The sequence below is a fragment of the Mercenaria mercenaria genome, chromosome 2 (assembly GCF_021730395.1).
Source record: "Mercenaria mercenaria strain notata chromosome 2, MADL_Memer_1, whole genome shotgun sequence".
Classification (NCBI taxonomy): Eukaryota; Metazoa; Mollusca; class Bivalvia; order Venerida; family Veneridae; genus Mercenaria; species Mercenaria mercenaria.
The window spans coordinates 15,148,562-15,165,926 of NC_069362.1; the positions used below are offsets into that span (position 1 = coordinate 15,148,562).

General features: G+C 37.0%; 2 protein-coding genes across 3 annotated transcripts in view; one reads left to right on the plus strand and one right to left on the minus strand.

Annotated features, from left to right (window-relative positions):
* Window positions 1-17,365, minus strand: part of LOC123563262 (G patch domain and ankyrin repeat-containing protein 1-like) — a 36,069-nt gene that overhangs the window by 9,756 nt on the left and 8,948 nt on the right. Inside the window, exon 1 of one of the 2 annotated variants that reach the window (XM_045355963.2) lies at window positions 13,539-13,691. The exons of the other annotated variant lie outside the window; for it this stretch is intronic. The gene's annotated coding sequence lies outside the window, so the exon portion shown is untranslated. Of the gene's footprint in view, window positions 1-13,538; window positions 13,692-17,365 lie in introns of those variants that run through there. 2 annotated transcript variants of the gene reach the window in all.
* The window catches only part of LOC123563263 (testis-expressed protein 47-like), a 35,513-nt gene continuing 31,892 nt past the window's right edge, over window positions 13,745-17,365 (plus strand). Inside the window, exon 1 of the mRNA XM_053530573.1 lies at window positions 13,745-13,956. Coding sequence (XP_053386548.1) covers window positions 13,858-13,956 — 99 coding nt within the window. The 5' untranslated portion in view covers window positions 13,745-13,857. The remainder of the gene's footprint in view (window positions 13,957-17,365) is intronic.

A 17,365-nucleotide genomic window follows, 5' to 3' on the forward strand; every position in this document is an offset into this window, starting at 1 on the left:
TCAAGATCAAGGTCAACTCATGTCAAGGTTCATCTTCCCACTCAAAACTATACATGTGGTCCAAATTTAAATGTTGTAGGTTATGGACAGTTTTTTCCCTATATAAGTCTATATGAACCATGTGACTCCTGGGGTTGGGCCATATTTGACCCTAGGGGATTAATTTGAACAAACTTGGTAGAGAACCACTAGATGATGCTACATTACAAATATCAAAGTCCTAGGCTTTGTGGTTTGGAAAAGAAGATTTCCAAATTTTTTCCCCTATATAAGTCTATGTTAACCATGTGACCCCCAGGGCGGGCCATATTTGACCCTAAGGGAATAATTTGAACATATTTAATAGAGGACCACTAGATGATGTCACATACAAAATATCAAAGCCCTAGGCCCTTTGGTTTTGGATAAGAGGTTTTTCAAAGTTTTCCCTATATAAGTCTATATCAACCATCGGACCCCCGGGGCGGGGCCGTATTTGACCCCAGGGAAATAATTTGAACAATCTTGGTAAAGGACCACTAGATGATGCTACGTACCAAATATCAAAGCCCTAGGCCCTCTGGTTTTGGACTGGAAGATTTTCAAAGTTTTTCCCTATATAAATCTATGTAAATTATAACAAGAGGACCATGATGGTCCTTAATCGCTCACCTCTTCCCACATGACCCAGTTTTAGTATGACATCGTTTTTTCTATTATTTGACATAGTGACCTAGTTTTTGAGCTCATGTGACCCAGTTTTGAACCTGACCTAGATATTATCAGGATAAAAATTCTGACCAATTTTCAAGAAGATCCATTGAAAAATATGGTCTCTAGAGAGGTCACAAGGTTTTTCTATTATTTGACCTATTGACCTAGTTTTCGAAGGTACATGACCCTGTTTTGAATTTTATCTAGATATCATCAAGGTGAACATTCTCACTAATTTTCATGAAGATCTCATGAAAAATATGGTCTCTAGAGAGGTCACAAGGTTTTTCTATTTTTATACCTACTTGCCTAGTTTTTGACCGCACGTGTCCCAGTTTCGAAACTGACCTAGATATCATCAAGGTGAACATTCAGATCAATTTTCATGAAGATCCATTGAAAAATATGGCCTCTAGAGAGGTCAAAAGATTTTAATAATTTTAGACCTACTGACCTAGTTTTTGACCGCAGTTGACCCAGTTTCGAACTTGACCTAGATATCATCAAGATGAACATTCAGACCAACTTTCATACAGATCCCATGAAAAGTAAGGTTTTTTCATTATTTGACCTACTGACCTAGTTTTTGAAGGCATGTGACCCAGTTTCAAACTTGACCTAGATATCATCAAGGTGAACATTCTGATCAATTTTTATGGAGATCTATTCATAAGTATGGCCTCTAGAGATTTCACAAGGTTTTTCTATTTTTAGACCTACTGACCTAGTTTTTGACCCACATGACCCTATTTCGAACTTGACCTAGATATCATCAAGATGAACATTCAGACTAACTTTCATACAGATCCCATGAAAAATATGGCCTTTAGAGAGGTCACAAGGTTTTTCTATTATTTGACCTACTGACCTAGTTTTTGATGGCATGTGACCCACTTTCGAAACTGACCTAGATACTATCAAGATGAACATTCAGACCAATTTTCATACAGATCCCAGGAAAAATATGGCCTCTAGAGAGGTCACAAGGTTTTTCTATTATCTGACCTACTGACCTAGTTTTTGATGGCACGTGACCCAATTTCAAACTTGACCTAGATATCATCAAAATGAACATTCCGACCAATTTTCATGAAGATCTTGTGAAATATATGGCCTCTAGAGAGGTCACAAGGTTTTTCTATTTTTAGACCTACTGACCTAGTTTTTGACCGCACGTGACCCAGTTTCAAACTTGACCTAGATATCATCAAGATGAACATTCAGACCAACTTTCATACAGATCCCATGAAAAATGTGGCCTTTAGAGAGGTCACAAGGTTTTTCTATTACTTGACCTACTGATCTAGTTTTTGAAGGCACATGACCCAGTTTCGAACTTGACCTAGATATCATCAAAATGAACGTTCTGACCAATTTTCATGAAGATCTTGTGAAATATATGGCCTCTGGAGATGTCACAAGGTTTTTCTATTTTTAGACCTACTGACCTAGTTTTTGAAGGCACGTGACGCAGTTTCGTACCTGACCTAGATATCATCAAGATGAACATTCTGACCAACTTTCATAAAGATCCCATGAAAAATGTGACCTCTAGAGTGGTCACAAGCAAAAGTTTACGGACGGACGGACGCACGCACGGACGACGGACACCGCACGATCACAAAAGCTCACCTTGTCACTTTGTGACAGGTAAGTTAAAAATAAACAAAGGGCCATAACTCACTCAAAAATTGCTGAACCAGTCTGATTTTCATGGGGACACAACTAGGGTACTAATGCATAATTCTGACAAAGTTTGGTCAAAATCCCCCCAGTAGTTTCTGAGGAGATACGATAATGAGAAATTGTTAACGGACGGACGGAAGGCAACCGGACCACGGACGCAGAGTGATTTGAATAGCCCACTATCTGATGATGGTGGGCTAATAATGGAAACAAAAGGCCCCAATGGGTCTAAGACGCTCAACTGAAGAGGACCTAAACAATCTGACCCTAAAAGGGGCTAAACACCCCAAACTGAACAAATATATGGGAGGACCCTATATTAACGACACAGACCAAGTTTGATGAAGATCGTTTGAGTGGTTCACAATTAGTAGTCATTAAATGTATTTTAACTTTTAACCCCAACAACCCTAAATGGAGCTAACTGCTCCAATTTAAATAAATTTCAGAGAGGACCTTATAATGATCCTACAAATCAAGTCCGATGAAGATCCATCTAGTCATTCATTAGAAGATCTTGTTTACAGGTATTTCTAGTTTTAGCTCTAGCAGCCCCTAAAAGGGACCAGGTGTCCCCAATTGAAAAAAAAACTGGTAAAGGACCTTATAATAATAATGCTACAAAAAACGTTTGATGAAGATCCACCAAGTAGTTCATGAGAAGAAGTCTTTTGAAGGCATTTTGTTCTAGTGGCCCTTAAAAGGGGGACCAACTGCCACCGTTTGTATAAATTTGGGAGATGACCTTATAATGATGGTACAGACCAAGTTTGATGAAGACCGATCAAGTGATTCATGAGTAGAAGTCTTTTAAAGTAATTTCCTTTTCTAGTTCTAGTGGCCCCTAAAAGGGGCGAAGTGCACCCATCTGAACAAATTTGTGAGAGGACCTTATAATAATGCCACAAACCAACTTTGACGAAGATCCTTCTAGAAGAAGTCATTTAAAGGTATTTCTAATTGGCTCAAGTGGCCCCAAGAAGGGGCCAAGTGCACATATTTATATAAAATTTGGAGAGAACCTTAAAATGATGCTACAGATCAAATTTTATGAAGGCCCATTAAGTGGTTCATGAGAAGAAGTCTTTTAAAGGCATTTATAACTTTAGTCCTAGTGGACCAACTGCTCCCGTTTGAACAAATTTGGAAGGGGACCTTATAATGATGCTATAAATCAAATTTGATGAAGGTCCAGTAAGTGGCTGATGGTTCATAAGAAAAAGCCTTGTAAAGGCACTTCTATTTTTAGTCCTAAACCCTAAAAATTTTGATGAAGATCCTTCAAGTGGTTCATGAGAAGAAGTCGTTTAAAGGTATTTCTAAATTTGGGCTCTAGCGGACCCTAAAATGGGCAATTTAAACTGCTCCAATTTAAAGAAATTTGGGAAAGGACCTTATAAATTTGCTACAGACCAAGTTTTATGAAAATCCTTCAAGCGCTTCATAAACAGAATTTGTTTAAAGGTATTTCTAATTTTGGCTCTAGCTGCTCCTAAAAGGAGCCCAAGTGCCCCCATTTGAACAAACTTGGGAGAGGACCTTATAATGATGCTACAGATCAAATTTGATGAAAATGCTTCAAGAGGCTCATGAGAACCTGTTGAACTGTTGGTATCCTGCAACATAAATGTTTTGACAGCCCTGCTTCAAAGGCACCCATCGAGACAAGCATGACATGTAATATGTAAATAAAGCAAGTGAATTGAGGAAACCTGTCTTTCATTGGTTATTGATTTTCATTCATGCGCTGGTGTGAAATATCCATTTTTCAATAGTTTCATAGGTATTCAGCATGCCTGTGTGGTCAATAATGATGCTTTATATGATAAAGAGAGTCACACAGAGAGTCAAGGACCTAAAATAAATCTGGTATCCATTTACTATACATTAATTAAATAAAGGTGTTCAATTCTGCAGTGCTGCATTATACAACCGTGTTGTCAATTTTTGTCAATGTTTAAAAACTTATTTTTCAGTAAGCTGGGAAAATCTGCCGCTGTTTAGATCATCTGGTCTTGTTGACAGTTCAGGTGGGGCCTTCTTGAAAATTTTACGGGAAGTTGCATAATGTAAACAACGTACTGCGCATGCCCTGCCTTGCTTCACACGCACTACTGTCACGGCCAAAATTATTTGCACATTTTTACCAGCAAGCGGACAGCCGATAAAACCCCAAAAGAGAAGTTAAATTGAACAATTCCTTTTCTAAATAAGTCTTCGTGGCGATTTATTTCCAGAAATAAACAGGAAACAAGTTCAAAAAATTGTCGATTAATGTAGGTATTCTTAATAAATTTATCTAAATGTTTTGGCAAACAAGTTTGTTTTCGGTGGAGATATAATTTTTTCGTCTGCTTAATACAGTTTTATCAGGTTAATCCAGATGTGTTATTATAATTATTACATGTACACAAAGCAGTATAAAATACACAGAATGGCAACAGGAGATAATCTCGTGTAAGCTCGTGTCACTGCGTTATCTTACTGAAGCGTTTGCTGACTTGATCACTCGTGATCAAATGAGCAGAGGCTTATTAAAGTGTTACACTGGTGATGCGGCTGGCACATAATAAATCGAATCGGGTCCAATTTTCAAACGGTATCTGTTGATTTCTCAGACTTCCAGTCATAAATTCATTCAATCCCTGTGTAGAAAATACTAATAACATTAAAAAAAAAATATTATCATTATAAACAAACGATCTGATAGAAAGTTTTTCACCACACAAATTTTTATCCTTCTGCTGTCTGTTTCAACTACACAGGTAAAACGAGATCTCATTCAGTTCCAAGTGATATTGGTGAGATTTGCTCTATATGCCTTTCAAGTTGCCGATCTATTTATTTTTTTATAGCTCTTTGATGTACATTACCAGAAGAATGTATTGAAGTTATTAGGTCTGGATATCATAACTTTTATAGCTGGCGGTGATTGATGAAATGAATGTAATGCTCATGACCATCGACTATGAAGTTATTGACGTTATTATTGCCATACAAGATAGGGTAAAACGTGTACACCTTGCAGAATATGTAAGTGTCTGTGTACTTGTGGAGTCCACATAAGTATATTCTCCATATCGACATTATAGGATAAATCCCGTTTCCCGGTATTAGCCACCAATAAACACCTGTTCCCGGTTTTCTGGTGAAAGGGGGTATCGGCTATTACGCTATATAGCGGTAGTTTTTAAGATTATCCTTTTTTAAGGTTTAAACAAAGAAAATGAATAAAAAAGTATTGCAGATTATCATAAAACACTGTTGTAATAAAGACGTAGCAAAAATATAATCAATGTTTACTTTATTTTTGAAATTTTATCTTTTATTCTACACTGCCGCTTCCGTAGCTTGATACCGAAGGTGTGAAATTATTTGCATTTCTCAAGGTTAACAAATTATTTTTGAAAAGATTTTGTGGCCTAGGTCGTAAAATAGTATTTTCATTGTCTATCTTCCGCGGACGTCAAACCCCTTGCGGGAACTTAGACGTTTTGCGCGTCAAAACCATAAAGAGAAAGAATATAGTGATAAAAATTTAGAGTGGAAGAAACTAAAAAAAATAACTTTGGTGATATAAAAAGGTTAAAACTTGAGTTTGCAGGATAACTATGGCGAGGCGTGTTCAAGGCTGCAAACTGCGGCACTGAACTGCTCTAGGGTAGGGAGGTGGGCGACACTGGGGGGAAGTTGGTTCCAATGGTTCACAGTTCTCGGAAAATAAGAAAACTTGTAATAGTCAGTGGTTGCAGTAATTAACCTATAACTTAGGGAATGGCCATAGCTGACACATCGGGTCATTGGGGTAAGGTAATCTACGATTGGGATAGCAACCAGATCATGATGAATCTTATAGAAGAGTGATAACCTAGAATCTATACGCTTAAATCCAGTCGACGAAGGTTTAGGAAGTGTAGCATATGTTACACTAGAAGTACGGCCGTAGTCAGTCTTGATCCAACGGGCGGCTCTCCTTTGGACACTTTCAATTTGGTCGATCTGGGTTTGGGTGTTGGGCGACCATACCTCGGAGGCATATTCGAGCTGGGGTCGGACTAGAGTCTGGTAAGCAATGGTCTTAATGGGTTCGGATTTGACCTTAATGTTTCTTCGTAAGAACCCTAGGGTTTGGTTAGCTTTTTTGGTTGACCTATTTATGTGATTGTCCCATGATAGGTCATTTGAGATATCCACGCCTCGGTATTTAGCTGAGCTGATCGATTCAAGTTGGACTCCATGTAGGTAATACTGGGTAGGGATAGGATGTTTCCTTCTAGTTGCTGGATCACTTGACACTTGGAGGGGTTGAACTCCATATCCCACTCCAACTCCCACTTTTCTAGAAGTTTTAGGTCATTTTGGAGAGTGACAGATTGGTCTGCTGATGACAATGTTAGATATATTGCCGTGTCATCTGCAAACAGACAGGCTTTGGAACTGATGTTTTGTGGGAGGTCATTTATGTAAGCTAGGAAGAGCAGGTGACCAAGTACAGACCCCTGCGGGACACCTGATGATACTGGGATGGCATCAGAGGTAGTACCATTTAGGACTACTGATTGGATCCTATCATCTAAGAAGCCTTTGACCCATCTTAGTGATCTATTTGTTTCTTATTGTAGACTGAAGTGACCAGATCATTTACTAACATAACTAACTGAGTAACGCATGACCTTTTTTCCCTAAATCCATGCTGTAGGTCATACAGAATACCATGGTTGGTGAAGTGCTTAACAACTGATGAGGAAACAATGTGTTCAAGAACTTTGCCTAGGACACATGTTAATGAAATTGGTCTATAATTTACTGGATTTGACCTATCACCTTTTTTAACAAGAGCACCGCCTTGCGGGTGCTGACGCTCATCTGATTTTTTTTGTATAATAGAAATATTGTCCTACCCATGATTTTCTAAGTCTAAAAAGGGCCATCATTCTTGCAAAAAGCAGGATAGAGTTATGTTTCTTGATGTAGTGTCCTCTTATGATTGTGAAAAACTGTTGCAAGTTTTAAAGCAATAGCTTTGATAGTTTATGAGAAAAGTTGCCTTAAACATAATACTCAACCAAGAAAATGATTTTCTAAGTCCAAAAGGGGCAATAATTATTGCAAAAAGCAGGATGGAGTTATGTTGCTTGCTGTACAGGGTCAGTTTATGATGGTGAACAAGTGTTGCAAGTTTCAAAGCAATAGCTTTGATAGTTTAAGAGAAAAAGTTGACCTAAACATAAAACTTAACCAAGAAATCTGATATTTTCTAAGTCCAAAAGGGGCCATAAATCTTGCAAAAAGCAAGATGGAGTTATGTTTCTTGCTGTACAGGATCAGCTTATGATGGTGGACAAGTGTTGCAAGTTTTAAAGCAATAGCTTTGATAGTTTAGGATAAAAGCTGACCTAAACATAAAACTTAACCAAGAAAACTGATTTTCTAAGTCCAAAAGGGGCAATAATTCTTGCAAAAAGCAAGATGGAGTTATGTTTCTTTCTGTACAGGGTCTGCTTATGATGGTGAACAAGTATTCCAAGTTTCAAAGCAATAGCTTTGATAGTTTAGGAGAAAAGTTGACCTAAACATAAAACTTAACCAAGAAATCTGATATTTTCTAAGTCCAAAAGGGGCCATAAATCTTGCAAAAAGTAAGATGGAGTTATGTTTCTTGCTATACAGGGTCAGCTTATGATGGTGAACAAGTCTTCCAAGTTTCAAAGCAATAGCTTTGATAGTTTAGGAGAAAAGCTGACCTAAACATAAAACCTAACCAGGCAACGCCGACGCAGACGCCAACGCCGACAACCGCTCAAGTGATGACAATAACTCATCATTTTTTTTCAAAAAATCAGATGAGCTAAAAATGGGGGCAACATAGGCAGATTTCCACTGGGATGGAAGTGATCCTTCCTCCAGGGATTTCTGGAATATGACTTCAAGGATGGGGGATAGTTCTACAGAGAGTGTTTTAAGTATTATAGGCTTGATTTTGTCAGGACCACTAGCCTTATGGGGGTTCAGGTTGCTGAGAAGTTTCTCAATACCATTTGTACCTATCCGAATATCTGGCATAGTTGGGACTGAATTACCATCTGGGGTTAGTTTCATTTTACTGAGCGAGGCGAGGTTTAGTGGCGATTTGGGGTTAAAAACAGACTGAAACTGTTTGTTCAGTACTGTTGCCTTAGCTTGATCATCCAGATGGAGTTTATTTTCATACTTAAGGGGAGGGATAGAGGAAGATTTCTGTCTCGAGTGTTTAATGAGCGAGTACAGTTTCTTAGTATTTGGTTTATTTGGGAGTGAGGCATCAGTGTTGTTCAGGTTTAGGATGTGCTCAAGATACTGGCTATAAGCCTCTTTGACTTTTTTCTGCACTAGATGCTTTAAGTCTAGAAATTTCTTTCAATCAGAAGATGAGCTAGTTTTCTTAACCTTTTTAAAAGCTCTTTCCTCCTTCTGATTAGTTTTTTAATGTCCTGATTGACCTATGGAAGGTGACCTCTTATAGTTGACTGTTTGGAAGGAATCCATTTTTCTGTAAGGTTGTTTAGGGTATTTGAGAAATTTTCCCATAACTCTTCTGTGTTTAGTGCGGAGTATTTACCTTCATTGGTCATAACCTGGTGGTAGTCAATTAATGACTGTTTTATTTCCTGCCAGTTTGCTTTTTATACAAGGGAATTTTTCGAGGCTTCTGGTAACATATCCTTGCAGATGTATTGACTTTTGTTTCTACTATATTATGATCACTGATGCCCGGTATGATGTTGACCTGATTTGCTAGAGCTGGGTTTGTAGTAAGGAAAAAGTCTAGAATATTATTTCCTCTAGTTGGTAAGTTGACCATTTGGGTTAGGTTTGAATCATTAAATGTTTCAATAACCTGACGGTAGAAGGTTATAACACACTGAATAGTTGTTGTTCTTTATTCTTTATAAAATTGACCTAATTCCAATGACCGCAACACACATCAGGACCCATTTTAAATGTCTGTAACCTATTTTTTCTTGAAGAATATTGTCAGTACTAACTAAAAATCAAAAGAAAAGTGGGGGTCATGTTTGATGCAAGAAAAATAATTTCAGTCAAACACACAAACTGCTAAATCAGCTAAAAAATGAGACCCCAAATTATACTGGTGGTGTATGATCTAAGTTTCCATGAAAAATTTTGTAATGTTATTTCATTATGAAAATGCTACCTACATGTCAAGCATAGATCTGTTATGTGATTTTAGCAAATAAAATTGCAAAGAAAATAAGGAAAATAGCTCTACAGAGCAAAAAAACTGAGGACTATTTGTATCCGCCATTATGCGACTACCATTTTTTTTCGCGCCATTTTTCTTTATAGTGTCTGTATGCCTCAATAGAACTTCCCTAAATCCTTTTCTTCTGGCAAAAATAATCATATTGTACACGGTCTTTATATCGGTTAATCTTGCCAGCCCCGCTGACCCTATTTACAGAAATACCGGAGGACGGGATTTATCTTATAATGCTGAAATGGTGAATTGATACTTGGGAAGTTATAGGTAGCAGGGTACACTTAGATGTGAAAATTTTGGGCACGACGGTCTTACATGTAGCGAGTCGCAATATTGCACTTCCCTTATGAGCAGAATCAGGGTGGCCACTTTATAAATTGCGTGCATGTTTTGTGCTTTTAATTAATGGCAAGATCAGGATTCTCATACAAGAATAAAGAAAGTTATCAAAACAAAAGGTTTACACCATCCATGAAAAATAGCATGCCAAAATCATCAATTTTGCACTTTTTGAACAGCCTGCAATGATCCCGCTGCAAGAACAATGCCCAATTTTATTGCATTTCTCAATTTAACAGTCCTTACTGACTGTCAGGATATAAACGGAATGCAGCTCGTTTTTTCACAAAATAGCGAAAATGTTCCTGAGTATCAATCAACAAGCACAGAACCCTTCCGTGATATGAATTTTTCTGTGATCTGAATTTTTCTGCGAAAAGGTGTCTAAAGGTGTAAAGAATTAATAATCATTATCTCTCACCTTAATTTACAGACATCCAAAATCACGAAGTTCTATTTACAACAAATATTGACAGGGGCCAAAATTCGAAGTGTACCCTGCTACCTATAACCGAAGAGCTATAAAAAAAATAGATCGGCAACTTGAAAGGCAAATAGAGAAAATCTTGCCAACATCCCGTAATAACTGAATGAGATCTCGTTTACCGGAAGTGAAGCTTTTTCCACACGCCATTTTGTATACGAAAGCAATTATTCATCAGTAAATTAATTATCAGCGTATGACCACGCTTCCTTTGAAGGGAAGAAACGCGTACTTTGTGTCTTAAGACTATTTCACATTAAACTGGTGGTTTTTTAGAACCTAACATGCAGTTTAAATGTAGTTTTAAAGGTACAAATTGTAACTCCATGCTCGCAGATGTTTATTTTTACTAAGATACAGTGCTTAAGGGTATAGCGGATTTTAGGGTATAGAGGATAGGTTGATAAATTTTATATTTAGACTTGAATTATTGTATAAATTTTCATATCATTCTTTTACTGCCATGCAAACAGACATTCTGACATACATTTTAAATATTTGCTGTGTTATATGTCATCAAATGTAAAATAAAGCTATCCCCTATAGACTAAATCAGTGCATATGTAAAAAACGTCAGTGAATGAAAAGTATTTGATAGAAATTTTAAAAGCTGAATGTTTTTGAAAAGAGAATACATTATTATTCTGATATATAGTAAAGAAGTCTTGGAAAGTTTGTTAAGATGTGGATTTTAAACTAATAATGTAACAAGATGACCATGATGGTCCTGAATCGCTCACCTGTCCCAACATGACCCAGTTTTGAACTGAGTATGACGTCATTTTTTTTCTATTATTTGACATAGTGACCTAGCTTTTGAGCTCATGTGACCCAGTTTTGAACCTGACCTAGATATCATAAAGATGAACATTCAGACCAACCTTCATACAGATCCCATGAAAAATATGGCCTCCAGAGAGGTCACAAGGTTTTTTTCATTATTTGACCTACTGACCTAGTTATTGATGGCATGTGACCCAGTTTCAAACTTGACCTAGATATCATCAAGGTGAACATTCTGACCAATTTTCATGAAGATCCAATCAAAAGTATGGCCTCTAGACAGGTCACAAGGTTTTTCTATTTTTAGACCTAATGACCTAGTTTTTGACCGCAGCTGACCCAGTTTCAAACTTGACCTAGATATCATCAAGATGAACATTCAGACCAACTTTCATACAGATCCCATGAAAAATATGGCCTCTAGAGAGGTCACAAGGTTTTTCTATTATTTGACCTACTGACCTAGTTTTTGAAGGCACATGACCCAGTTTCAAACTTGACCTAGATATCATCTAGGTGAACATTCAGATCAATTTTCATGAAGATCTTGTGAAAAATATGGCCTCTAGAGAGGTCACAAGGTTTTTCTATTTTTAGACCTACTGACCTAGTTTTTAACCATAGTTGACCCAGTTTCGAACTTGGCCTAAAAATCATCAAGGTGAACATTCAGACCAACCTTCATACAGATCCCATGAAAAATATGGCCTCTAGAGAGGTCACAACGTTTTTTTATTATTTGACCTACTGACCCAGTTGTTAATGGCACGTGACCCAGTTTCGAACCTGACCTAGATATCATCAAGGTGAACATTCTGACCAATTTTCATGAAGATCCATTCAAAAGTATGACCTCTAGAGAGGTCACAAGGTTTTTCTATTTTTAGACCTAATGACCTAGTTTTTGACCGCAGCCGACCCAGTTTCGAACCTGACCTAGATATCATCAAGGTGAACATTCAGACCAATTTTCATACAGATCCCATGAAAAATATGGCCTCTAGAGAGGTCACAAGGTTTTTCTATTATTTGACCTACTGACCTAGTTTTTGATGGCACGTGACCCAGTTTCGAACCTGACCTAGATATCATCAAGGTAAACATTCTGACCAATTTTCATGAAGATCTTGTGAAAAATATGGCCTCTAGAGAGGTCACAAGGTTTTTCTATTTTTAGACCTACTGACCTAGTTTTTGACCGCATGTGACCCAGTTTCGAACTTGGCCTAGATATCATCAAGATGAACATTCTGACCAACTTTCATAAAGATCCCATGAAAAATGTGACCTCTAGAGAGGTCACAAGCAAAAGTTTACGCACGGACGGACGCACGACGGACGGACGCACGACGGACGCTGCGCGATCACAAAAGCTCACACTGTCACTTTGTGACATGTGAGCTAAAAACTGACCAAAGCTATCCTGTACACCCTAAATCAGCTCATATGTAAACAATGGCGTGGAGAGAAAAAACACATGAATTTCTATGAAAAGCTGACTGTTTTAAGAAGAATAGATGTTTTCTGTCTGATATACTACAAAACAAACTATTATTGTCATTTCTTTGAATTGGAATGCAGGAAAAATTAGTTAGCTATCCGCTATAGGAGAGATCGTGTTTGCAAACAAATCCGCTGTATATTCTATTTTTAGAACTGATAAGACCAAGATCGGGTGGGCAGACGCTGAGCGACCATGTTTTTTGTTAACAGTGATGTTTTTCTAACTGCTTAAACTTTCTTAAAACATAAATAATATCAATATTTTTTTGATCAATGGAAAGGATATAAAACAAACAATTTATTGATAACTTTTAATTATTATTTCGAAATAAAATGGATTAATTATGAACGCTTAACTTAGTGTTTTTTTCCGAAAGTTTGGAGCATCGCTACGCCACTATTAAAATCATATGTCATTTAAAACGGTAATTTCATTTTCAAAAGATATTTGAATAGGAAAATATGAAAATCGTAAGCATTTCAAAACTTTTTGAGTTTTCAAAATCCATAAATGAACGAAAAAGTTATTAAAAATTAAAAATTCCGATCCCATACACAAATGATGTAAAAATATTTTGTTTTGCCCACCGCCAGATAAACAGGTGTTGATGCGTGACGTCAGGGCGATCTCTCCTATACCCTAAAGCATTGTGTAATGCTGATTCACGCTCTGACACGAGATAACAGCCAGTTGCCATTCTTTGTATTTTATACTTCTTTGCTATAACTAAAACTGGGACGAGTTGACTCGAGGACGAGTTATAAACCCGGAACAAAAACAAACCATACCTTTCAAATTCAGTTTATCATGGAAGGATTCTTCGTCAACAAAAATATGAAATATTTCTTTCCAATATAAAGGTACTTTCCAAAATATATTTAGACAAAAGATGTAGTAAATCAGATGAAAAATACATCTCCGTCCTAGACGTATATGCAGAGCGTCTGGTGACACAGATTTGTTGAAATTAAAATTTAAAACTTAATAAAATTTAGTTTTCACAGGTGAAGTCTCCTTAAAATATTTTTAATGTCAAGAAATGCAGACATGAGTCTTATTTGAATTAAATAAAAATAAATGTTTCCATAGTGACAGAGGGTTTACAAAATGGCGGCCTCCGGTCTTGAGAGAGAGGATTCCCTTCTCGAAGCTCACAGAACATCCCTCCTTGAAGTTATCGAAGATAAAAACAGAGCAGCAAGCAAGGTCTATATTGAATTAAGCAAATAATAGTTTAAGAATGTGAACGACTGTGTCACTGAAGAATAAAGTGTAATGTTTACATTTGCTTCAATGCAAAAATGATGGGTGGGGTAGAGATGATATTTAATATTTTGATTTACTGGCCATGACATATCCATGGAAGCTTTTTAAATGTGTGACCGTAATAAAGGGCTTAATAATCCAATCTTTTTATGTATGGAATGAACACACTGCGTTCTCATATGGGATCTACATAGTCATAGGCGTAGGAGCAGGGGGGGCCAGCGGGGGCCAGGCCCCCCCAAAGCTAGGAGAGGGGGGGCCAAAGTATAGTTTGGCCCCCCGAATATTTTGAAAAAGAGATATAAATTGCAGTCTAATATAACATTTACTTAGCATCATATAATTCTTTTCAACCTGATTTCTGATTTGCATTTGGCCTTCCCTTGTATTCTGACTAAAAATATCTATTTCCGTAGTGTGAGTACTGAAATCTGTACGCGCCACGCCAAGAATTGTTTACATTTTATAAAAATAATATATCATTGAGCGCAATCAACTACAGTTCCGGTTTGAGCATCTGCAAAATTAATGTAGGCCTAACTATTAAGCCTGTTTACACATGTAAACGTTATGTATTTTTTTGTTTTTCATTGTCCATTCAAGGGAAATGATATTTCCACAACTTTATACCACAATTAGACAAATGCAGTGCTAATTGATTGTATGTCCAGGGCTTCAACAGAAGAAAGTAAGAAAAAATGGCACACTTAATTAGAACAATACATAATATGATTGATTAAGACCGTTCAGTGCCTAGTCGTATGTGTATCATCAGAATAACTCAATGATTGCTAAAACATAAAGGTTTGAGGGGGCAGCTCAATTAATCCCTGTACAAGGCTTTGAGTCTTTGTCACGAATAATGTACCGAGGATACATTGCCGCTAACACCGCCCCCCCCCCCCTCCTCAAACCGCCGGTCGAAAAGGTTTGGCCCCCCCAAAGTTAAACTCGCTCCTACGCCCATGATAGTCCAAATAATAGGACGTTTCGGGACAACATGATAACTTTTGACTGTCACTGTCTCCATCACATCCAAACATATTCTGCATATTTATGTTTGGAAATCCCCGCTTGAAATCCATTTGGAATGTTTTCTGGTACATGTACAAAGTGTTTGTTATGATTACCTCTCTGAAAATGTTTTTATGTTGACATTAAAGCATAAACTTGCCTCACAGACATTTTATGAATGTATATTTTGTGTTTTGTTTCTGCAGTTTAGTGAAATCTGCAGTCCGTTATTTAATGAAACCGGTGTCAGGGTAGATATCTCCTCGCACCTGTCACATCATATATATTCGAAGATTGCACATTTTTACCTTGTGACATGCCTAGCTCAAAAAGTATTTGATATAGATTCATGAAACCTTCCATGAGTCTTAATCATGATATGAACTTGCGCACCTCCTATTTTTCGTCTGGCTCTCCTCTATTTTCAGAGGTATGGCCCCTGAAATAGTCAAAAATGCACATTTTTACCTTTTGACACGCCTAGCTCAAAAAGTATTTGATATAGATTCATGAAACCTTGCATGAGTCTTAATCATGATATGAACTTGCGCACCTCCTATTTTTCGTCTGGCTCTGCCCCCTATTTTCAGAGTTTTGGCCCCTGAAATAGTCAAAAATGCACATTTTCACCTTGTGACGCACCTAGCTCAAAAAGTCTTTAATATAAATGGTTGAAAACTTGCATAAGTCTTAATTATGATATAAACTTGAACACCTATAATTTTTTGCCTGGCTCCACCCCCTATTTTTTAAGTTATGGCCCCTGAAATAGCAAAAAAACGCACTTTTTCACCTAATTATGCACTTTTTCACCTAATTATGTGCCTAGCTCAAAAAGTATTAGATGTAAATTCAGGAAACCTTTCTGGAGTCTTTAATGTGATGTGACCTTGCACACTTGGCATTCTTGATGAGAATCTTAGCTCTTATTACAGAGTTATGGCCCTTGAAATAGCCAAAATAGTGGATTTTTTGTTTGTGATGCTCATAGCTCAAAAAGTATATAGCCTAGAATAATGAATCCTGTTCATAAAATGTTTGTTGAGGCTATACCCTCAAACTGAGACTGCAAACATTTGAATTATAGCCCCTTATTTGTGACAAATGTACCAGTGGGGGGCACACCCTGTGTCCTACAGACACATTCTAGTTTGGATTTTTTAAGGTTTTCGTTCTCCTATCTGTAAAATGCAGATACGTGTAAGGCTAATAATAGAGGGATGATAGATCATAAAATAAGTCATCCCGATGAGCCAAATGAGTAAGGATAGGGTCTACATTGCTGTCAAGGCTCTACAAAGGCCAAGAGTGTGGCAGGTGCCCCTCGTATGGGATGGGGGTGGGGATTTATTTTTTCAAAACAAAATAGACCTGCTTTTGATTTTTAACATTATATATTTATATACATTGTAACATTTATAAATAATTTTAGTTATGCTTTACCATTAACGTTTTCAATGTAACTTCTCGGTGATATATGACCTTTTTGTGTTGATTTGCCGTAACTCACTAACACACTCTTTTTTTGTGACATTTATTCATGCAGTAGAAATTGCACATTGCACTGGTGAAGGTAAAAGCTGTATCATATGGTATGAAACAGTATGAAAACACTGTGTCAACGTCACCAATAAAAGTTAAACCAATAACTTTACATGACTGTTTACTGTGATTTATCCTACATTATTTTGGTCCATCGAAGTTTTGGCGTTAAGATTGCCCCGTCACAAATATAAAACAATCTAAACGTCGAATTATTTTGACTAGGGGTCTGGTAACCAGACTTGTAGACCAGAGTCAAGAGGCATGGGTGATCAGACCTCGCAACAACCCGTATGGGACTGTCTAATTTAGGTCCAGTAATCATGAACTGAAAGTGGTATCTTAAGATTAAGACGAGAGACAATAATTCATCAATTAAAAAATGGATGATTCCAAAGTTTTAATTTGCTCTCATTTTTTCATAGTTTTAAATATATTACAAGTGACAGGAAACTGAAGTATTTAGCCTGTTTGATGCTATTTTCATGATACTAAGGGAACACAATGTAAATGAATAAAGGAAAGAAAAACAAGGTTTCCAATTAATGTAGTAAACCTTTTCTTTGCAAACATATATGTCAAAAAGAGTATCATTTTTCTAGTCTTTGTTCACTTTTAATTCCATCATGTTTCTTGTACCTATGACCTTCTTTTTAGCTCACCTGAGCAATAGGTTTTTGTGATCGCTCGATGTCCGGCGTCTGTCTGTTGTCTGTCAGACTGTCTGTCAACATTTAGCTTGTGTATGCAATAGAGGGTGTATTTTTGAACTGATCTTCATGAAATTTTGTCA